At 35.2% G+C, this 25,324-nt stretch overlaps 1 protein-coding gene across 1 annotated transcript; it reads right to left on the reverse strand.

Annotated features, from left to right (window-relative positions):
- Nucleotides 1-878: 878 nt before the first annotated feature.
- LOC137387024 (zinc finger protein 26-like) lies at nucleotides 879-25,324 on the reverse strand. Its single transcript, XM_068073308.1, has 9 exons — nucleotides 25,280-25,324; nucleotides 22,495-23,058; nucleotides 17,526-17,529; nucleotides 16,303-16,394; nucleotides 7,958-8,050; nucleotides 6,415-6,471; nucleotides 6,263-6,307; nucleotides 3,715-3,771; nucleotides 879-2,280 (listed from the first exon to the last, which is right to left on the reverse strand). The coding sequence occupies exons 2-9, from the start codon at nucleotides 23,009-23,011 to the stop codon at nucleotides 1,544-1,546; spliced, it is 1,602 nt and encodes a 533-aa protein (XP_067929409.1). The 5' UTR covers nucleotides 23,012-23,058; nucleotides 25,280-25,324; the 3' UTR covers nucleotides 879-1,543.

Here is a 25,324-nt window from a genome sequence, read left to right on the forward strand (position 1 = left end):
ACAAATATAGTCAAGTGCACAGATGCCTTGAAAGCATTCCTATGCAAACTTGAGTTACGGATAAAAAAGGTAGCTCAAGGTAATTTTTCTATGTTTGAATCGTTTTCCTTGAATTTAGAGCCCAAAGATAAAGAGCCTATTTCAATGCCTGAATCATTACAAAGTAATATTATATCTCACTTGGATTCTTTGAAGTCAGAGTTTCAGCACTATTTTTCTGAGGTGAGTGAATCAAAACTGAACCTTGCCAGAAATCTTTTCCGCTGTTTTGCTGAAAGCGTACCTGACGGGCTGCAGGAAGAACTCATAGATTTGCAGAATGACTCATCTGCCAAAATTTTTTATGAAGATAAAACCATTGAAGAATTTTGGCCTTCCATGATCCATTCATATCCACAGACAGCCAAACACACCCTTGGAATTCTGCTCCCATTTGTGTTTACATACTTATGCGAGTCCGCTTCCTCTTCCATGGTTGTTCTCAAATTGAAACAAAGAAACCGACTGGGACTTGAAGATGACATGCGATGTGCTTTGTCAACCATTTCCCAAAAAAATGAGAATTTGGTGAAAAACAAGAAGTACAATCCATCCCACTAACAAACTAACTACCAAAAATTACAAGTCAAAGTAATTTAGTATAGCATTGTTTTATATAAGTAAATAAATGGAAACATGTCAAATATACTGACTCTTATATTATTCTAACTTATGTACGCCAATTTACAATGCATTGTTATGAACACCATATATTATGATGTTTATAAAAAGGTCCATGACTTTTACATAAGGAGCTCAGGGGGTCCATGGCTCCAAGGTAGTTGGGAACCACTGATCTAGAGTAATAAATAAAGAGAAGAGAGTGCGTGTGGTTTCATTCAGCTTTTTATTAGCGAAGGAAATTTCACTAGCTGAGGAGCGTACGGCTATCTGCTCTGCTCAACTAAGTGAGCGCGCTCCTTTATAAACAACAATATCAACCGTTCCGGCTGACGGCAAGAACACCAGCTAAAAAGATGAATAAATAGGACCGCTTGTGCTTTGGTAGGACAACAATATAAGTGACGATAAGTGATAGTGTTATGACGGGATATCAGATATAACAATAGCATAACGAGTGAAACAACAACATAATAAAAGGACAACACATACAAAAAAATAAGACAACAAAGATAAGTGATAGCATAACGATTAAAACAACAATATAATAAGAAGGACAAGACATACAATAAATAAGAAATGCAGTGACATGGCCCGGCGTCCACCAAAGTATTATCTCCATTTTATTAAATATTTTTTTCAGTATAAACCAGGTTACTTATACAAGCCTTAAACATACTTATATAAACCTTCAATATACTTATATAGGCCTTAAACATAAATTATAATACAAAATATAGCACTGAAGCAACTTACGAACAAATTCGCCTTACGAACAATTGTTCGGAACGTAACTCGTTCGTAGATTGGGAACCGTCTGTATATGTGAACGGTCAAACGCATAACTATATATACTGTAGCTAATCTTACAATAAAATGACTCTTAACTATGAGTTCTCATGTGTACTCTTAGTGTACTGCGATGAGCAAAGCTACGACTGCAAATCTTGCATTGAAAAGGTTTCTCTCCAGTATGGGTCCTTGTGTGTCTTGTTAGACCATTGCGATAAGCAAATCTACTTTTACACATCTTGCATGGGAATGGTTTTTCTTCAGTATGAGTGCTCATGTGTCCTGTTAGAGAAATACGATGAGCATACCTTCTGCTGCAAATATCGCATTGGAATGGTTTTTCTCCAGTATGATTCCTCATGTGACTTTTTACAGCACTGCTATGAGTGAATCGTTTACTACAAATCTTACAATGAAATGGCTTCTCTCCAGTATGAACCCTTATGTGTCCTGTTAGATTAGCACGACGAGCAAACCTTTTGCTGCAAATATCGCATTGGAATGGTTTTTCTCCAGTATGACTTCTCATGTGATTGTCTGAAGTACTGCGATGAGTGAATCTTCTATCGCAAATCTTACAATAAAATGGTTTTTCTCCTGTATGAACCCTTATGTGTTGTCTTAGAGTAGTACCACGAGCAAACCTTCTGCTGCAAATGTCGCATTGGAATCGCTTTTCTCCAGTATGAGTTTTCACATGAATTGTTAGGTTACTACGATGAACAAATCTACCTTTGCAAATCTTACATTCGAATGGCTTATCTCCAATATGAGTCTTCATGCGTCTCCTTTGAGTACTGCGGCGAGTAAATTTACCACAATCTTCACCTATAATACAAGTTGACACTTGGAAAGTTCTGGTTCAGTAATTCTACACATACGCAAGTATTTTTTTTTATAAAAATGTTATTTAAACCATGTAAATAACTACAACAGGATTTTTTGGAGTTCTTACCTCTTACCTTATATACATTCAATTCGCATAACAATTCAAACACAAAACACATGGTGTAGGATCGAGGAAATGTATGAAAAATGTGCTAATATTGTTTGCACGGACCATCAGATGTAAAGCCTTGAATGCGGATGACTAAACTTACATACAGTGCACCCTCAGGTTACCATGACCTAAGTATACAATTTTTTCGCTTTACGATGTCACACATGATGTATTGCCGTCCGACAACTCATATTAAGAAAGGACATCTATGATGAAGACATGTTCATCATGCATTGGAGAACGACACACTAGAGTGTAAAAAGAAGCTTACACCTTTCTAATAGTCTTCATGTAAAAACAGATAAATATGGATGCAGTGCATCGATTATAAACAACTAAAGGGGTTACCGAATAGGATGCATATTATCTGTTAAGACACTCGGACAAAAGCACACGGATTAGCAAGCTGAAATTAATGAGCCGATAATAGCAATTGCAAAACTGTGGTCTATAACAGGGGAAGCTAATATTTTTTTTGCTGACATTATTGATAAAATGAGCTTAATAATTCAAAAGACTGATCACAGTGTTTCAATGCAAAAAACATGTTGAATGCAAAATGCTGAAACCATGAGAAATAGTTCGAACTTAAAACGATTCTGGTGCTAACCTTGAAGAAATGTGAGGCAAAAAGAGAACAAATACTTTGGTGCATCAAATGGTAAAAAATATTTTTGGTGACACCCAAACAACTTCAGAGAATTAAAAAAACCTACAAAATCCACTGCTTAAAAATTATTGCTTAGATATCCCAAAAGAGAATATTTATCTAAGAGTAAATGAGTGGTTGAACTCTGACTAAGATAGCCGAGCCAATTGACTTAAAAGCTCAAAAACGAAAAGCCGCCATTGATTGGAATATCTTTATTTCTCTGACTTTGTCATGAAATTTGGTTATTGTTTTGTCATGTGATGTTTTCACGTGAATTGAAAGGCCAATAAAAAGCTCAATATAAAACTTATCGTAGCACTAGTTTATGGCAAACACTTCGGGTTTTACCGAAGACCCCGTATCAAATAAAGATGCTCGCTACTTTACAGTTTTGTTTCGGTTTGGTCTAAGTCGTAATCTGATCATGTGACCCAATACTTCGCAAATAATTTCTGTAGAACTTTTCGATTATCACAGGTGACCAACAGGCTCGTCATGATTATCAGACAATGATATGTACTCCTTCGAGCTAAGGTTAAAAAATTAAACAAATTTTTACGGTAAGCTATAATATATATGTAACAATATATCAATTAAATGCCATATTTACCTTCATCAGAGTTTGTGTTGATTGAATGACTCTCTAGGTCTAGATTAAGGTCAATGTCTACAATATAAATAACTTAAATGTAGGTGCATTGAATTATTTTATTTATACAACAAACTCTAAATGAAATCGATAGGGAGATTATAAGTGACTCAGTGAGTCTCTCACAGTTGAAGGTCACAATTATCTGAAAATGACTCACATTTGTTTAGTTCTAATGAATCTGTGTTTACTAAATAAATCCTCAAACTCATCAACTTTAGAACTTCTTCATTTATCAATGGTTAACTTTGTAACTCAGCAAGACATATTGCTCTATTGACATATATTTTAATTTGTATTTGCTCATAATTGCCTGAATAAAACTTTATATCTAGCTGAATATATATTGCTATAGGTCTCTCAAACGCCTCAAATAAGGGTAATTAAAATATGTTTTATTACTTTCCTCTAAATGCTGTGTAAACATCTGAGTACCGGCTACGATTTTGCCAGTCTAAGGTAATTAGGTCGAGTTGACTAATTTTATCTCCTCCTTTGTATCAGCAATGTTCTCATTATTTCCCACGCCAGAAACTAGTTGCTAGAAAAAATGAGCAAGCTAGTTTTCCCAAAGAATGTGTTCAAACTTATGGCGAAACCAACTGTAGCCCTAAAAAGTCACCACTAGTGACCATTGTCTAGTCGTTATTAGTATCAATTTGTGGAAAAAGATTTACTGGTCACATTTGATTAGTTGATTCAAATACAAAACAAATGGTTTTTGATTTGACCAGAATTGTGAAAGCAAAACAACGTCAATAACGTCAAAATAACTGTAATGTGAATTTTGTTGCAAGTCAACCTTTATGAAGTGTAATCAGAGCTGTATTGGCAGGTACTTTTGCATAGCTCGACTTAATTCCAACAAACCAAATACTAAGAGCTGCTCAGAAAATTCTATGCTCCTCACTACTCAGTAATAAAAGGTGAGTCTACGCCGCAAACCGAATGGCTTTAGTAACCCTCTGCCAGATTCTGTGGGGTAATTGATTTAAAAATGGATTAAAAACCATTTGTTTTGTATTTAAATCAACTAATCAAATGTGACCAGTAAATCTTTTTCCACAAATTGATACTAATAATGACTAGACAATGGTCACTCTAGATGACCTTTTTAGGGCTGCAGTTGGTTTCGCCATAAGTTTGAACACATTCTTTGGGAAGACTAGCTTGCTCATTTTTTCTAGCAACTAGTTTCTGGCGTGGGAAATAATGAGAACATTGCTGATACAAAGGAGGAGATAAAATTAGTCAACTCGACCTAATTACCTTAGACTGGCAAAATCGTAGCCGGTACTCAGATGTTTACACAGCATTTAGAGGAAAGTAATAAAACATATTTTAATTACCCTTATTTGAGGCGTTTGAGAGACCTATAGCAATATATATTCAGCTAGATATAAAGTTTTATTCAGGCAATTATGAGCAAATACAAATTAAAATATATGTCAATAGAGCCACGTAGCACTCGACTTTGATAGCAATACCCGATGTAATGCGAGCGATAGACCGGCTATATACATAATTTTGAGCAAGTCTCGGGCACATCTTTTTCTTCTGAGCGTTTTAATAGCAATAAAGTTTTGTCAACCTTATTTTTGAAACATTTTAGCAGTCAAGCAACCCAAGTCACCCCCGCACAGCAAAAACAATAGCAAATGATAGAATAATACATGTACTTTCTAATAGAATTAACTACAACTTGGTGCAACTAAATCTCTAAACCGATTTTTTCACATTTTTCTACACAACAATATCTAAGCTTGCAAAGACAAAAATTGCATAAGTCAAAAATAAAGTAAAACAGAAATGTGTCTTCGCTATAAGAAGCGAGGTCTGTTTGTGTAAAACCAGGGTTAGTAGTTAGTATAACACTTCGCTCTCTTAATGACACTCCAACTAGTGACATTACGATTGGTAGACTGACACTCTAACAAAAACACCAGTCAACTGTGTATTGGTATTTCTGAATAATGGTGCAGCTACCGTACTTTTTGGACTATTAGCCGCTACTTTTTTTGACGATTTGAGCCATGCGGCTTATATAAGGCTGCGGCTATTCTGTGGCTTTTTCTTTCACGGCTAAGGCGTATTAACCAGAATCTCTGGTTAGTGCGCCTCTAGCGGTGAAAGAAAATACGAAACAATGCCGAACGGTACTGTTCCGTTGGACACTAAGTTAGAAAGCGTCGGTTAATACGAAACAGTGCCTTTAGGCACTGTTTCGTATTAACCTAAATGCCTATTAAAGGTCTATTAAACAGCAAAGTTGCTGCTGCGTTAAAAAGCACCATCCTGAGTTCTGCGGCCTATACAAAGGTGCCACCTATGTATTGTTTTATTATCGTTTTTGGAAAATAAAGCAGATTCGGCTTATATAAGGATGCGGTTTATTGTCCGAAAAGTACGGTAGCCTACTTATTATCTGCATTAGACATCAGAGCTTATCAACACCAGTTATCCCCATTATTTGAAAAATCTTAAAACTAATCATTTGGGTAAAGATTACCAGCACCACCATCAGATCCGGGTTCTGTTCTCAATTCTGCAACTCCTACAATAAATATATGAGTTTCTTTAGTGTAAGTAACAATGAGAATTTTCTCGCATCTTTTCTAAGTTGAGTTGAATTCCATGAAAATATAATTGCAATATAATTACCTTCATGACTGTCATTGTTGAACAATGACTCAGCAGGTTCTACTTTAATCTCAATATCTACAATATAATGTAATGATAATTTCTCACCTACACATACAAGCCTAAAAAGGAATGTTCGCCCTTAAGTGGCTGGTTAACCATTTGGGTGTAGGCTTTGCATTTCTACACAAACACTTACGTGACCTGAGTGTTATATTCACATCTCTGAAGTGGCTCAGAATCTATGAAACTTAATAACTGGTGAATGAACATAATATGTTTAAAAAATGTTTACAAACTGATATATTCGCAGTAGAAATATATACATGTATATATATATTTCTACTATGAACATAAAATGTTTACAAAATATCTGCAACCTGTTATATTCACTGTAAAAATATATTTACATCGTCTATGAAGCAATTTTGAACAGTTGAGACATGTATTTAAATACTAGCGACAAAAGAAATGGCTAACGGCAAAATTATACGTATTCCATTGCGATTTTTCAACCAAAACATACATATTTATAGACTTTCAAAACTCCATGACAACTCCCTTAATTCGAGTTTCATTACACTATAAACATCTATAAAGTAGTAAAATGGTGGTTGCTGATGTAACCAATAAAGAACTAATTGTCTCTCAGAAGTCTATGAATTGAAAGCTTTCAATTCTATAACCAAGACTTTCGTTGTTGTATGGTGTCATCTGTCTAGCGTTGTTATAATATGTATTAATTAAAATTCAAACTCTTCCTTTGTTGGAGCACTCATTGTCATTCATCTTGGGAAGTTTTCGCTATCGATAATCATATGTTGAACAACCAATTTATTTCTTAGTCATTCCTACGCTTTTCAGGGCTATTCATATTGCGTTATGTAACTTTGCATTAATTCGTTCTAGCGTTTCCAAACTACTTCCATGTTATTTTAACACTTCTATTGCAATTTTACATTTCTGTTGCAATTTTTATAAAGAAAAACTTTTGTACTTTCCATCATCTTGTGTGCCTAAAGTCACCCAAGTCAGGTATTATTGATGAAAGTAAGTTGTTGAAAGGGTTCTAATGATAGGTTGTTAGTTTGGGCTAGCTAGAACAAGTAATAACAAAGGAAAAGACAATTGAAATGTCACATTTTTGAGTAAAAAATAATGCTGGAAAGAGGCACAATGAGTAATGTGGCAGCCAGAGGGCTAAAACATCACGATAAAACAGTGTTTAGTTATGATACAGCGTCACTATGGAAATCATGGTTACAGCAGACATGAGAATATAAGGCATGTCTACAGGAAACATAACTATAGGAGACATGACTATATTTAGGAAATAACAGCAGTCAGTCTTATAGAGGTCATGGCTAAAGAGGAAATACAAATAGAGAACATCACTAAATAAGTTTGGCTACAGAAAACATTGATAAATAGGTACAGATAACATGGCTATAGATGACATGACTAAGGAAGAAATGAGTAAGGGAGATTTGAATAGATATTGCAAAAATTCTCAAGGACAATAATCTTTATAATATAGATAGTTTGGTAAAACTCTCTAACTAACCTGTGGGATAGATACTGTCACTCAAATCATCTGCTTCTGATTTTACTACCAAAGCTTCCATGACAGACGTTATATATAGAGAGATCGGTTTATCTAAATAAGAAAAGCGTATAGAACTAAAACCAGTGAAGTTCATGTTACTATACCACAGTGATTGAAAAGGACTGGCTGTTTATTATTGAGCCTCACTTGTAAATTAAGGCAACAATTTAGCTTGTATTCCGATGGATGATAGCAAACGTTAAAGTAGAAACCTAATATTATAAAAACACAGTTTTATTACACAGATTAATTGGTGGATCATTGATGGCGATTGATCAGATTGACCTAACGATTCCTAATCTAATCCGATTCCTAAGGATCTACTGAATAATTCTCCGTATAGATTATTTTCCTACTGATTACTCATGACAATCTCTCACAATGCACGAGACTGCCGAGTGTGCTGGTGACCAATATGAAAATTATTTTAATTTAATTAGTCTGCGCATGTTTGCCATACTTGTTAAAGAACACCGGTGCTGCTCAATCCCAAATGTATATCTGTTTATATCTATGAATACATCTTAAAGTTTGTCATCTGTCGTCAACTGTTCAGCTATGGCCGTTAAAATCTACGAATGAAAAATCCATATCAGAGAAGATTTAATCTCGGAGCCTCCCATTCACAAGACAACAAACTAACCCATAAAGCTGCTTGGAATGCAATAAATTCAATGGATGGTATGAGTCATTATCTGGGTTAAATTACACATGGCGACTCTGCGTTACACGCAATGCCACTAAAGCTTGCACTTACGGTTCTTATTAATAAGTTTAGCAATACGGATACCAGCTTACTGAAATTAGCCAATGGCAACAACATTACCTGCCACTGTCTATAAGTTGTTGTTAACACTAGTGCACTGCCGGCTATTTGACAAGTATATACATAAAGCTTAGTGTCTCTTCGTCTGTCCAATTATAATGATTAAATTTTAGCGAATAAAAATTTACTTTGCAGAAGATTTGATCTCGGAACATCCAGTTCAGAAGGCAACATGCTTTTCCATTAGACTACAGCATTCAAATGGCCATAATGAATAATAATGGTGAAGATATTCATTCCATTGGTCAAAATGCACATAACAACATTGCATCACATGTAACTGTAAAAGCCATAAAACTATAAAGGTGGCTTATAAACAGTTGCAGGTAATATAGTATAAAGGTAATGTAGTAAGTAAGGTAAGGCTCTCTTTTATTATCTGTGCAATGAAGGGTAATCAACTAGTATTGTTATAGGTTTCTAATTAACTATAAACTGGGCTAACTGTAAAACTTGGTACAATGTGTATGGCATTAGTGCTGTCTCACATTCTTTTTATTTAAAGAGATTTTGTAGATCTTATGAACTGCACAACTTATTCAAAATTAAAATAAAAACAACTTTTAATAAATTAAAGTGATGCAAAGTTGTGTTGTTGCTAATGTCTTTATGTGGCACATTTCAACAAAATCAAATATTATTATGTTAGCAGTTATGAATAAAAAGCTAATAATTGATGTTTTCAAAAAAATTGATAGAAATAAAAAAATCTGACTTTAGTAAAAAAATGATTTTTTTGATGTTTTTTTTAAAAGATCATGATTATTTCTAACACTGCCAACAAAATTGCAAGTGTCATCACTGAACACACCTTTTTTAAATAAGCATTGCAGAAATGCAAGTCTACTATGAGCAGCCGTCTATTGTAGTAAGAGCAAAACTAAACCAAAATAGCTACTACGTGAATTGTTAACTGTTATATTATAAAATTTGTCTAAAAAGACAAAACCAGTGCATGCAGATAATATTTTTGCTGCAATATAAGCATGGAAACAGAAAAAAATTTCAGCTTTATGATACATATACTGATATGTAGTGCATGAAACGCTACTATGCATAAACTGCAGCATATTATGTAAGACTAATCGAAAGATGTAAATCTCAACTTAATTTTGACACTGTGCGACAATAAAAAAAACTATTTACCCTGCCTATAAAAGTATCTCAAAACTTTAAAAACTATTTACACTAAAAATAAATTCTCTCCCCAAAAGCAGATTTAAGACTCTGTGAAATTGTGGCATAGATTTTCATATACGAGTCACGAATGATGAACACTTCCAAATAATATGTTAATACTTATAGGCTACGTGTAATGCAAAAACACCTCCATGTAATTTACGTTGATAAAAGTGTACGTAAGCTCTTTAACACATTATAAAATTTTTTTAATTTAGTTTTCCAATTTACTGAGTGTCAATTTCCTCAACTTCCCGAGAAAATGTATAGTACATCAATTCGTCGTTCCAAAACACAATTAAATCGCAATGTCACACATGTAATTGCTTGGATCGTTACGACTATAAGGCGGAGCTTACTTTAGTTCATGTTAGCAGAGCCGTATAGTTTCACAGAGTCCCGCTTCAAAACTGGAAACAAAACTGTTTGTTTCAAAACAAACCACGATTGACATACTTATCTCTAATGGAATATTCTTATCTTGCTTTCAACATCTCACTTTTTTGCATTTACTTCATTTTGTTACAAAAAATTATTGGTAGTTTTTTGCGAAAACTTTAGTTCTCTTTAAAATGGTGTATAATACAACAATCAGTTTTAAAGCGGCTGCCAATGGGAGTGATTTCTGTTGGTTAGTGTTGCGACCTTTTCATTGCAACTTACTGTATATAAAACTGGCGGGCATAGCTTGTTTGTTTGGAACCGTGCAAGCTCTGATATGCGCTTTCGTTAGTCGTGAAACTCTGTGAAGTTATACAGCTCTGTACTGTCAGAATCGTATAGCTCTACAAAGTCTGGCGGCCATTACCGAAAACAAAATCGCCTGTTTCCAAACAAACCCGATCGACATACTGATCTCTAATGGAATATTCATAGCTCACTCGCAATACCACTCTTTTTTGCATTTAATTAACGTTTTTACAAAAAAAGTTATTAGCATCTTTTTGTAGAGGTTTTTCCTTTTTCAAATGGTGTATGATACAACAATCAATTTCAAAGCAACTGCCAATGAAAGTAATTTTTGTTGGTCAATGTTGCGGCCTCTACATTATAACTTGGACGTGGCCTGTTTGTTTGGAAACGAGTGAGCTCCCAAATACCCTTCTGTTGGCCTTGGAACTCTGTGGAAGCTATACGGCTCTGCATGTTAGCAGAGAGGACCGCTCAACGTTGAACAGAGCGTATAACTCCTTTTTATGGCATTTTCTACTAGGCGAATCTTAATTGGTTAGGTTTAACAGATGAGCTTATGATATATATATATATACACTAAGTGTTTCTATCCAAACACTTTAGTTTTAAATAACGCGGTAACAAAATATAGAGGTTGTAGCCAGGGTTGGCTCGGTTTAAATCATTGGCTTAAACCAAGCGGTTTAAACCAGCCGAAAAAACCGGTTTTTATGGTTTTTCATGAATTTTTGTGAAAAGTATATTTTAAGCTTCTAGTGGTTCATGTGCGGTAGAAATGCATTTATATGTAATTATCAGCTGTGGAAGTTTATTTAGGACACAGTAGTAAATTGATGGCAGAGCTCAACTTGAAACTACATGAAATCCTAACACAACAACGAATTAGTGAATTTCATTTTTAATTGCTTTTATCAAGTGATGTAATGATATCTTTAATGATCAAATATAAAAACCATGTGAAATATACTAATCCAATCATCGTCTCTAATAATGAATGAATACTTTCTCAAGTCTGGCCAGTGAGAAAGGATTACTTATATTTAGAAATTAAAATAATAACATCATTTTGGGCAAAAGCTTCAAGTTTGCAAACTAATATTTCATTTATTGGGCACAAGCCAAAGTAGTTGGACTGTTACAATTCATTTTATCAAGTTTTTAGTGTTTTGAAAAGTTAAATTTGTGCCTCAAATTTCCAACATGCCTCGCAAACAGGATCCCGTTTAGCAGTTTTTCACTCGAACTGCAAAAGCCAAAGGTTTTAAGGCAAAATGTAATGGGTGTGCTGTCGTAACGCGAAGTCACGCAGCAAAATCTTAAGCTGACAACACCAATTTAGACAGTGATGCTAGTATTCAGGTGATAGAAGTTGAGTCATCTGCCACTGTTCCAAACACTAGCAATGCATCTGCATTATGCTCTGCACTACCGCACGACTAATCACTTGGATTAAAATTCCTACCTATACATAGAGATGTATGTAAAATAGTCACTTTATGTGATAAGATTTCTGCTCTGTATTTCATCAATCATGTTGATTAAAGACTCATCCCGAAATTCCATGTTTTCTCTCTTTTTTCCCATAACAACTTCCACAGTACCATCTTTAACAGATAATTCCACATATGTATGTCCAATACTCAATCATGCAGTCATAGTAAACGATATTAATTAGACTTAAATTTGCAAAAACCTTGGTAAAATTGTAAAAACCATAAAATCCGGTTTAAACCATAAACACCGGTTTAATCCAAGGTAAGCTGGTTTTTTCAGTCTTTTTCATAAAAACCGTGGGTTTTTCTAACCCTGGTTTAAAGCACATAAATTACATAACTTTTTTATTATATATTTCAATACATCAAAGTCTTGGCTTTCGAATGAGCCTATATTCAATACACAAAGAATAATAGAACTATGAAAAACGGGGTGTCAAAAGTATGTCCTGCAAAAAAAAAACACTTGGTTCAGGTACTCAAAATGTGGCGTCATAATTCTCATTTAGCCTTAGGTCGTCGATCCCTTTCACTGCCATTGAGGCTGTGTTTTTCTGTGACAATCGGTGCTGTTAAACCCGGAGAGCGCTAATAATAAACTAAGGTTCTACATAATCAACAATGCCCGCGATCCGTGCTAACGCCCGACCAATACAAACACCTGTTCTGGGTTAATTAATTATGCTTCAATAAATGTACTGTCGTTGATAAATGTAATGAAATCACATCGATTAAATTATGACCTGCGGTTGCGTGGCCCTAGGACTAAATCACGAGATCACGCAATGCTTGAAATTAATTAGTCTCAGTTGTCCCCCTTAACATCGCATTAAAAATAAAAAGCTAGTGCATAATATCATCGGGAAAACATAGTATGGTTCTTGGAGTCTGAGGTACTTATCATAGAAATAATATGTAAATGGAGAACTAATGACACTGATTCCTTTGTCATCTTCATTCGTTCTCTGAAATTGTCCTACCTTCGCCTGCCACTAGCGTCATTATAGTCACTTTCGTAGTTGATAAATAAGCCGTAAGAGCACACAACAACGAATATGGGAATTGTGACGTCACAATTTTCGAGACTATGCCAGTAAACTTTTTCGCGGTAAAGCTCTGGGGAAATCCTATAAACACCAACCAATGTCTGTCTCACCATGGCAAACAATAGCTCATTCGAAAGCCAAGACTCTGATGTATTGAAACATACAATAAAAAAATTATGTAATTTATGTGCTTTAAGATACTTTAAATAGATATAGCAAAAGTTTAAGTTTTTGTGTGAAATTATAAAAGTAAAGCCACAACAAGAACAGGCAGGTCCAAACCATATGTGCAATAGATGGGTTGGAGAACCATGATAAAACCAAATAAAGAGACCGATAGCCCGGCTCATCAGTAAAATTTCAATGTGGATCCTGGGGAGTAGGGTTTTTACAACCTACAAAAGCGATATCAGGATTTCTTAGCTTGCAGCTGCACATATACATTTGAAACAAGACAATTTTGCATATTTTTCATTGTTTTGCTAATATTCACTTCGTCTGTTAATAGTTTTTACTATAACATTAAATGAGTATAAAAACTCAAGCACACCTGGTTTTTATGTATTTCAAGTTGATTTTGTTAAACAAAAATAAACATTTAATAATTGTTTAATTAAGAATAACAGCTGTCTGTATTGTAAATAGTTTAGTATTTTCACAGGAGTTGTTCAGTAAAAACCAATCAGTGTACTGTAATAGCTAATATTCAATCAATTGATATACCCTACACTGTAGGGTATATCAATTGTAGGGCCTAAAGGATGAAAATATTCGCGGAGTCAAGTTTCGCGCAAATTGCCTTTTTCATGCATATTCGCGGACTAACTTATTCACGGAGGAACACAGTCACTCTCTATTAAGAGTTAACTCTATTGCAGATAGCAATAGCGTTAACCCTTCGCATGCGTACACCGTGTGTTTAGGTTCCTATTTAGCTGACAACTACGAGTCGATCATGCTAAGCTATAAATTTCTTGCTGCGTCCAGAGATTTTCGCGAATATTCATCGAGCTTTGGAGGTATTTGATGAACCAACAGCTTGTGGTAAGTAATGAGTTTTTTCAAAACCATTTACTAAATTAATAATTGAATTTTACTTTGGTTCTTTGGTAAAACGCAACATATATTTTTTCCATCCCCACCACTTCGTTATTCGTTTTAGTGTGAGAGAGGAGCCCAATAATCTGCACGACCTATTTGCACTAAAGCTAATAAACCCAGACTGCAACGGTTGGTCATCTACCCCGTGAAATAAGTAGAGTAAGCAGCTTTTTCATCATACACGGAAGCACAATGACTGCAAGGGTGGTGGATGTCATTCCTAGAAGATCGCCAATCATTCAGGGAGGTCTTGAAATTGAGGTAGAAATGACCACAGCTGCTAATGAGGAGAATATATCTGTTTTAAAAAAGGAACAAGATTGCCTTTACGATCACAAATTTTTGGCTAACCGGCAGAACGTTGCAATAGTAGGCCACGAGGAGAGTTCTGATGATAACTGCCTTACCAGTCATGTAGTAGCGAGAGAATCGCCTTTGACATCTACCCAAGACAGTGACAGCGATATAGCGCTGGTATTAACGCTGTCAGAGAGCGTTACTAGTCGGAGAGTACCATTACACGCCGGTATTTACTTATCAAAAGTATCAGTTTAATTTTATTGCCAGGCATTGCCAGATTTTATTTACTCCATTCATTGTTTGTAAAATTTTATTTGAATTAGAAATATTGTACTTGTACACTCAAGTTTGTAATTAATTATAATATACTTATACATAAGCTAATTCATAAGCTAAGCATAATTCATGCTAAAACATGAATTATTTGGCATAATTCATGCTAGGCTATAAACTTTTGGCTTCATTCAGAGGTTATCATGAATGTTCATCGATTCGGAGGCCTCTGGTGAACCAACAAGTTGTGGTAAGTTATGAGTTTTTTCAACGTAAAAAACTGCAGGAGATTTTTTTGATAATGATGCCGTGCCGAATTCCGAATAACTTGTGACAAACTTGAATAATTTTGTACAGAAGTGTGATGCATTGGCAATGGGGTTAACTCAAAGCCCCGGCAATAATTTTTAAAAAAATTGAAACTCGGCAACGTTCACTACTTCTGCCTAGCGACTAGTTTTTAATTTGAGGCAGTAGTTATTCTCCCTTGCGTTTAACAATAGAACTAACTATTCGCGAGATTTAACAATTCGCGGATTCGTCTGTTGGCAAAATCGCAAATTATTAAATCTATCGAATATTTTCATCCTGTAGGGTAGAATATTTTGACGATCCCAAAACAACTGTGGTTGCATAATTACATAATCTCCATACATATACACTTGAGTCGCAGAACCCACACATACACGTTGTCTCCAAGTATGTGCTGTACTAGCTGTACTACCTGTCGTTGCCCGGGTAATAAAAGTCTTTGGACAGAAAATTAATTTGTATTTAACATATAGGCCCTACATGTAACAACATTTGCCATTCTAACTTTCAAACTACATATCATGAGAGAAGTATTTTGTGTAGTTAAAGTAAATTAAGAGAGAAAATAAAAACAACTGTAAAGGTTTTCAAATTTTGTCAAACAACTGTAACTTTCAAACTTCATACCATCAGAAAACGTTTTGTGCAGGACAACTAAATTAAAAGTAAATAAAACAACTGTAAAGGTTTTCAAACAACTGTAAATTTAAAAATTCATAACTTGAAAGAAGTGTTTCGTTGAAATAAATTAAAAAAAATGTAAAGGTGCTTAAATGTAAATGTGAAATCATTAGCAAGTGATGGCTAAATATAGTCTATTTGGCGACGATTACAATCAAAAATTATTTGGCATACAATTATAAGATTTCAGTTCGTTTCGGTGTTGGCATGCAAAATTGGCATGTAGGCTAAAATCGTAGGCTATATGTACTAATCAAAATCATCATTAAAAATAGTGCTAAAATACTATGTTAACCTTAGTAACTATAGGTATCTACAATTACTTTAGTGAATTTTGTGGTTATGATCTGCGTGCCTAAGATAATATAACATTACAATGTACTGCGTGGAGAGTTTTACCTTCGAGACAGACGTGTAACATAAACGCTGAATCTAACCTAAATGAGTTTAGTTTACTAAACACATAATTGAAAGAAGTTTTAGTACGTATTCTAGTACATGTTATTAGTTTTATAAGTGCGAAACGGTTTTATTTTAACGGATACCGGATATACCGTATATAGGATACAGATAACTCGCCACCGCGAGTTCAGCGACGTATATCTTTCAATAAAGTATATAATCATTACGCAAATCGTCAAATTTCAAGATCGCAGATACATTATTGCCGAAATCGTGGGCCGAAAAATTAGTCCTAACGAAAAGAGACGAATAAGCATTGCGTTACATATTATAGCACGTACAATACTCGAGTTTCAAAATTTCAGAACCGTATCGTAACTCGTGGACGCAAGGCTAAAATAATTAGCACGCGCGTACTTATGCCGTATTACATTACGTTTTAGCTCGCTGTCGTTCTAGCCCAGTAGTAGAGCGTCCGTCCGGAGAAGAGGCTTGACGATGCGTTCGTCGTGAGTTCGATTTCACCACAACGACAATGCTTTATTTAAATTGAGGTCTTACATGTAAGATTTATAGGTGGAAAGAGCAACGTATATACTTTGAAAAATAGATATAAGATATAGGTATTATAATCTATACATATTTGTCAATGCAACTTTTAATTGAATGTCACTTCTATTTTAACACCACCCTGAGAAAAGGTTTAAAAATAGAGCCCTACTCTCTAAATGAACGCCACATCCATTTGCCCGCCCCTTTGACATTATTTGATCTTTACGAGCTCACACTAATGATTGAACAGTAAGAAAGTGTCCACAAAATCATACTAACAATGAATCGTTTACCGTATATCAATAACAATCAATTCTCTCGCTGTCCAATTCAGAAACTTTTTGTTTTTTTTTGTTGTTAAAACCTTGAAAGCATCACCACAGAAATAACTAATAACTGCCTCAAGCCACTAATAGTTCCTTGTTTAATGCAGTTTTGATACTTCGATGTAGAGTTCACCCTCAAAATATGATTTTGATTTGTTTCAGGGTTGGCAATTGTATGGTGAAAAAATCTTTTGTAGGGGTATAGAAACCATAGTACAGTAGGCACTCCTACAACGTAAATAACCCATTCCAGGAACGTTTACGTTATAGAGAATTTACGTTAGAAGAACTGTTAATTACATGCACATTACCTAATCCGTTTCATGGTCTTTTCAAACTCACCTCTCTGGCCATGCAAAAAGGAAAAATTTGACATAAATCCTTTAATTTGTAGGCTGCACCGTAACTGCAGTATTATTGGTTTGCATTGACAACATTCTCCTTTTCTGGTAATTTTTACATCAAGTTCATAGGGAGTGCTCACCTTCGACATTCATTTACAACGATTTGCTTATTTGCTCTAAACAGCAAAGTTTATTCTGCGAAGTAAAGCTAATAACAAACATTTTATACGTCTACAATAAATCAAAACAACATGATATTTCTACTATAAAAAATTAGTACTGCCTGTTCATCATCTACTCATATACAGGGTGTCAAAGTTAGGATAAAAGATAACTTTCGGCGATACTTCAATTCGTGGCACACAGATTGGTAGATCGAAGCCTTAACACCTGCACCAAGCGACGGCGTTTGTATTTATGAACAATTGAGCAGCTACCCTACCATTGCTCTCTGATTTGTCGACACATCTGACCATCTACCACGACAACCTAAGATGTCATTAAAGTTGTATAAATAATAGATATCACCCTATAAGAACGTAGTTTTTCGCTAGCAAGCGCGGCGAGGTTGAATAACATTCCAATCAAATTTGAAAGTTGCCCGACTCGACAAATTCCGTTGCATGAAACTTTTTACATAGTAGAAGGCAAAAACTTCACATAAATTCTTTATGTTATCTAAAATTTACAATATAAGAGATATGCGTTATAGGAACGTCTACTGTAATTATATAACGCAAACAACCCTGGTAAAAATCGCCAAAATTTTATATAAATGCTGTACATATTAAAAACTAGTAACAAAATAGCATGTTAATCTTAGTAACTATAGTTACCTGCAGTAATTTTATTGTATTTAGTGGTTAGCTTTGATAGATTAACGTTATATAACTTATAAATTTTCAGATTCATAGCAGATTATTTGATAGCAACGTTGCGGTAATCTAATCTTGCAATTGATTGACACTTGTAACTCCTGTTTTGTTGCACATAAAAGCTAGTTTTTGCTGCAAGCTGTAGAAAACATCAATGAGGGCAATGAGCTTTCATGAAACACTGGTAAATCTACTATATAAACGGCAATCGTTGTCTGTCTGTCTGATTGATTGTCCGCCTTATAGAGCGGTCTTTCCTTTTATCGTCGTACGAGTTTCGGTCGTACGAAGCGAACTGAATTAATATGTGTAGTAACGGCAAATAAATTATAGAGCGGTCTTTCTTTTTCCATTCGGTCGAACGAAGCCAACCGAATTAATATGAGTACTAATTATCGTAATATCGTAATATCGTAATTTCGTAATATGGACTATTAACCGCTACTTTTCTCTGACGATTTGAGCCAAACGGCTTATATAAAGGTGTGGCGATTCTGTTGTTTTTCTTTCACCGCTCGGGCGCATTAACCGAAATCCCCGGTTAGCATGCTTTTTAAATGGCAAATTTTCTGCCGTGTTAAAAAGCACCTTTCCTGAGTTCTGCGGCCTATACAAAGGTGTCTATACAGCTATACAAATGTACTATTCATTAAATAAAATAAATTAACGAGTAGTTATTTACATGCAATTAATATTTACTGCCAACGTGTACCGAGAAGGTCACGTAAACGTTTGTTTCTTGGAGCCACTGGAAAAACGCATTTCTCACCTACTAAATGTCCACATCAAAAAGGTAAGTGTTTCTTATACGATGTTGTATTGTCTATGAATTGCCACATCTCCACTACTTAATAACAATGGATTTGCCGCTGTTCGTGATAGTGGGTCATGTTCATTTCCTTCAGCAGCCGAGTTACTAATTTTTTCCAGCTACGAGTAGGCCTACTGTAACTTACTATTACAGAACTTTCACGAGTACTCCGAGGGTTGCGATACGCTATTGTGAAAAGAAAGAGAGCAGCTGCTATCGACTTACTGTCACCCTGCATCAGCCATGACCAGCTATACGTCGCCTGCTCAAAAGTAGGCACACGCCGAAAACTGTTTCTTCATACGCCTGACAGAAAAACCAAAAATGTTGTCTATCCGCAAGTGTTGGGTTGAACTAAGGGAGAGAGAGAGAAAGGGAGAGAGAGGGAGAGCGAGGAGGAGGGGGGGGGAGAGAGGGAGAGAGAGAGGGAGAGAGAAGGGGAGAGAGAGGGAGAGCGAGGAGGAGAGGGGGGGGGGTGGGATAAAGAGAGGGAGAGAGAGGGAGAGAGAGGAGGAAGAGAGAGGGAGAGAGGGAGAGAAGGGGAGAGTGAGGGAGAGAGGGGAAAGACGGAGAGAGGGAGAGAGGGGAAAGAGGGAGAGATGGAGATGTAACTGCATATTTGGAGTTGTTTTACATTATGAAAGCCAACTCTCAATAAACCTTATGCTGCACGTGAATCTGTTACTGTAGGCGGGTAATGCAGCTAGTATAGATATAAAATGAAAACATGTCTTCAAATTTGTAGTGAAATAAAAGTTGAATAATAGAAAAGTTGAAAAAATAAATAGGTTGTACCTCACACAACCCACACACTCTATAGGTTATACCTCATACAGCCCACACACTCTATAAGTTGTACTTCATACAGCCCACACACTCTATAGGTTGTACCTCATACAGCCTACATGCTCTATAGGTTGTACCTCATACAGTCCACACACTCTATAGGTTATACCTCACACAACCCACACACTCTATAGGTTATACCTTATACCGCCCACACACTCTATAAGTTGTACTTCATACAGCCCACACACTCTATAGGTTATACCTCATACAGCCCATGTGGTCAATAAGTTGTACCTCAGATAGCCCACGCAGCCGTATTATCAGGAGTACTACTAAATCTTGGCTGTCATTCAACTGAAATGGTGAGAAAGCCTGTGTGCAGAAATTATAAGGCCATGTTTTATTTTATGAGAGATTAAAGGTGCTTTACTCCTGGATTACTTCCACACCGACAAAACAAGTTTGGTGTATAACAAAGAAGAGCTGTAAAAATGGTTTTGTTTTGGTCAGCGACGCAAAATCAGCAAAATGCTGCTTACTAAGTTTGTCCACTCGTGACAGTCGTTATTGATGAAGTACAACATGGAATTGACCAATCATATCTTGCAATGTAAGTAGCGCTAAAATTACAGGCAATTGGAATGAGTATCCATGTATTTCATTGACTAAAAAGGGTGATACATTTTGCAAGGACTAGTTTAATTTGGTGCAAAGTCTTTGCTAAAATGTATTCTAAATCACAAACAGACTAGAAGGTATCACAACTCTAGCTCTCTTGGCAGAAACACAACTCTGACCAATCATCTCTGTGTAAATGCAATTTGACAATAATAGCAACATGCAAATGCAACTAAACAGCGGAGTTTGTCTTCATAGTGCTTCACAAACGATTGTGAGCCTAATTTATGGGTTGTTAGACTGCAAGTGCATGTTCATCGGTAATATGTTACTTTCTGTCGCTACTAAACCGTGAGAGCTTCTGCAAACATATAAAAGGATCAGATGTTTTTTCAATGTTGTACTGTCTGTAGAAACTGATTGACAAAAGTATGCTTTTTCATCGCTAGCTTCATCAATGAGATTAAATTATAGGGTATGTATTCTTCTTTGTTCTCTAATATAGCGTTTCATGATTTCCTACAAATTCTCGGAGTTGTTTGCTTGAGCAAATAGCAATGAATTATAAGGTGAAGCAGTGTGCAATAGTAAACAGTAGATGGAAAAGAGCTTATACAAATATCTAGACATAGCAACTGTTAGTACAGAAACTAAGTGATGAAAAGCTCATCAATAAAAATAATACGCCATAAATTTTTGCGCAAAACTAAAAAAAAACAACTTGTGGAAAAAATGCAAAATGTCAAAAAGGTTTGATACCCTGTAACGACTGCGGACTTGTAATATATATATATATATATATATATATATATATATATATATATATATATATATATATATATACATACATGTATATTAACATTTTTCTAAGCGAATAACTCGTTGGCTGCAAGGCCACAACTATAATTGTTCTGGGGCGCATTGAGGTTATCCATTAGACTATATATCCAACTGAGCATAGCCATCTATAATAGTGAAGACATTCATTCCATCTATTAAAATGGTAATGCAAGCAGCTCTTCGGGTTATTAACAAACAAAGTTGATCGTTACTTGATCATGACGATAGTTAAGGGTGCTTAAAACACTGCTATCGTATAAGTAAAGATTTAGACTATATAGAGGTTACCCAATTCATTGAGTAATTATTTGATTAACCGTGCAACGCTGGGCATTCATCAGTTTATATCTATAAAGCTTAGTGTTTGTCTGTGGTCCGTCAATGGCTCGTGTGTCCAGTTGGAGCACAATATTTTTAGGAATGGAACAACCGCTTGGCACATCCAGACTGGCGAGCTAATCAACTATACTTTCTTTGCCATACTATAGAATAATAGTACACATACTTATGCAGGGCTTGCGAAACTACTAGCATGCTTTTAGGTCATGATTGCTTGAGAGATCATTTCGCGTAACGTAACACGATGGCGTCAAACGAAATACACAGCTTTTGTTATCATAATTTTTTAGGTTTACTAGCTTATTTTACTCAAGTTCATTGGAGAACTATTTTATTCCCTGTGCAACACTGGACATTCACCTAATAACTCAACAAATGCAAAAGGAAACCGTAGCTGGGGTGTGAACTTTTATGCTGCAGGTATAAAACAAGATTTGTGTACTTTGCTAAAACTATTTCAATACAGAAGCAATCAAGGCTTGTTATTAATGTACTTCTTATTCTTATAAAACACAATACTTGCTTTATCGATACAAATACTCAACCATCATTCAGTATGAAACAGATGTGATCATGCAACAAAAATACAATTTACCATACAATTTTGGCCAAAATTAATCAGAGTATATATGAGCAGTCAAACGCATAACTATTTATACTGTAGTTAATCTTACAATAAAATGGCTAATCTTAACTATGAGTTCTCATGTGTACTTTTAGTGTACTGCGATGAGCAAAGCTACGACTGCAAATCTTGCATTGAAAAGGTTTCTCTCCAGTATGGGTCCTCATGTGTCTTGTTAGACCATTGCGATAAGCAAATCTACTTTTACAAATCTCGCATGGAAATGGCTTCTCTCCAGTATGAACCCTTATGTGTCCTGTTAGATTAATACGACGAGCAAACCTTTTGCTGCAAATATCGCATTGGAATCGTTTTTCTCCAGTATGACTTCTCATGTGATTGTCTGAATTACTGCGATAAGTGAATCTTCTATCGCAAATCTTACAATAAAATGGTTTTTCTCCTGTATGAACCCTCTTGTGTTGTCTTAGAGTAGTACCACGAGCAAACCTTCGGCTGCAAACATCGCATTGGAATGGTTTTTCTCCAGTATGAGTTTTCATATGAACTGTTAGATTACTACGTTGAACAAATCTACTTTTGCAAATCTTACATTCGAATGGCTTATCTCCAATATGAGTCTTCATGCGTCTCCTTTGAGTACTGCGGCAAGTAAATTTACCACAATCTTCACCTATAATACGATTTGACACTTTGAGAGTTCCGGTTCAGTAATACCACACATACGCAAGTATTTTTTTATGAAAATGTTATTTAACCATGTAAATAACTACAACAGGATTTTTTGGAATTCTTACCTTTTATACATTCGATTCGCATAACAATTCAAACACAAAACACATGGTGTAATATCGGCGACATGTATGAAAAAGGTGCTAATATTATTTGCACGAAACATTAGATGTAAAGCCTTCAGTATGGAGGGATTTTTTGGATGACTAAATTAAAATAAAGTGAACCCTCGGGTTACCATGACCTTAGTATACGATTTTTTCGCTTTACGATGTCACACACGATGTATTGCCGTCCGACAACTCATATTAAGAAAGGACATCTATGATGAAGACATGTTCATCATGCATTGGAGAACGACACAATAAAAGTGTAAAAAGAAGCTTACACCTTTCTAATAGTCTTCATGTAAAAACAGATAAAAATGGACACAGTGCATCGATTATAAACAACTAAAGGGGTTACCGAATAGGATGCATATTATCTGTTAAGACACTCAGACAAAAGCACACGGATTAGCAAGCTGAAATTAATGAGCCGATAATAGCAAAGGATTCTAGATGGAGAAAGCAAAAAGATCATATTCATCGTCAGGATATTGCCATGATGATAACAAAAATAGCATTTCGACAGCCGTTGATAATATACTGGTCATAACCGTGGTCTATAACAGGGGATGCTAATATTTTTTTGCTGACATTATTGATAAAATGTGCTTAATAATTCAAAAGACTGATCCCAGTGTTTCAATGCAAAAAATATGTTGAATGCAAAATGCTGAAACCATGAGAAATAGTTCGAACTTAAAACTATTCTGGCGCTAACCTTGAAGAAATGTGATGCAAAAAGAGAAAAAATACTTTGGTGTATCAAATGGTAAAAAATATTTTTGGTGACACCCAAACAACTTCAGAGAATTCAAAAATCTACAAAATGCACCGCTTAACAATTATTGCCTAGATATCTCAAAAGAGAATACTCATCTAAGAGTAAGTGAGTGGTTGAACTCTAAGATAGCCAAGCCAATTGACGAATACCGTCAAACCTCTAATCGCCCATCACCATAATATAGTGATCAGTGTCACAAAAATTGTACTAATAATTACTTGGTTAAATCAATAACAGTTAGTTCCTTCTTAGTTTCTGTTCATATCGAAGTTATTTTTCGACTCTCAAGCATTTTAGTTTATTTGCAAAAACTTTGAAAGCAATTTTCCAACTCCAAGTCTTAATGTGTTTTTGTTATAAATTTGAAAGCAACAGAAACAATAGCAACAGAAACATAATAAAAACAATAATAGAAACAGAAACAGAAAGCAGCAGATAGAAATAGTTAATAACTGTATCAGACTAATAGAGTTCCTTGTTTAATGCAGTCTTGATACTTCTTTCAATACTTCTTTCTCTTGATACGTTTTTTTTAATTATAAATGATTTAACAATTTTTTCGTTAAAACTTTGAAAGTAATATCAAAGAAATAATTAATAACTGTATCAGGCTAATAGTAGTTGCTTGTTTAATGTGGTCCTGATACTTTAACGTATGTGAAAAACGCTTTGCATCTACGATGGTATATGAACGACTAGCTTTAGTCTAAAAGTTTTGCTCTGCTAAGAATTGTAGGAAAGCTAATATCGACTAACTCAGCAGTGCAGAAGAAGAGTTGAAGTCAGAAGACATTGTGGAAGGTATTGGACAGCCAGAAGGTCCATTCCGGCATTTCTTTCATTCTATCGAAAGCAACAATTAAAACGCAACTGGCCTAGCAAACGACGCAAATAATGTTGTTTCAGAAATTTCAATTTTGTTTTCTGCATGTATTGTAAGTTGATTTGTTTATGTCCCTTGTTCATGAATATACATTTGTAGCATTTGATAGATTAAGCCAGTTTTTGCTGCCAGAAGCCAGAAGTTTTACGGTATTTTAAACCTTCGTCATTAGGCAAAAGCTGAACAATACAAACCTATCTCGGGACTAACCTGGAAAAAATGTGAATATAAGAAAAAGCTGTTAATAGGGGCCAGTGTTAATAGTTTTCTACCACAGGATTGTTTAACTTCTCGTTAAAGGCAAAAACTCGCTCTGTTATATATTCCAACTGTTATCAATCGATATTAATATATAGCATCAATATATCAATTAAACTAATGCCATATTTACCTTCATCAGAGTTTGTGTTGATTGAACGACTCTCTAGTTCTAGAT

Source organism: Watersipora subatra, chromosome 2, assembly GCF_963576615.1.
Source record: "Watersipora subatra chromosome 2, tzWatSuba1.1, whole genome shotgun sequence".
In the NCBI taxonomy this organism is placed as follows: Eukaryota; Metazoa; Bryozoa; class Gymnolaemata; order Cheilostomatida; family Watersiporidae; genus Watersipora; species Watersipora subatra.

Excerpts from the sequence above, each read along its gene's own strand:
- LOC137387024 (XM_068073308.1), bottom strand. The coding sequence starts at position 23,011 with ATGAAGACTCATATTGGAGATAAGCCATTCGAATGTAAGATTTGCAAA. Across the intron at positions 6,308-6,414 it reads CAACAATGACAGTCATGAAG|GAGTTGCAGAATTGAGAACA; the intron begins GTAATTATATTG and ends TATTTATTGTAG. Across the intron at positions 2,281-3,714 it reads CAACACAAACTCTGATGAAG|GTGAAGATTGTGGTAAATTT; the intron begins GTAAATATGGCA and ends CTTGTATTATAG.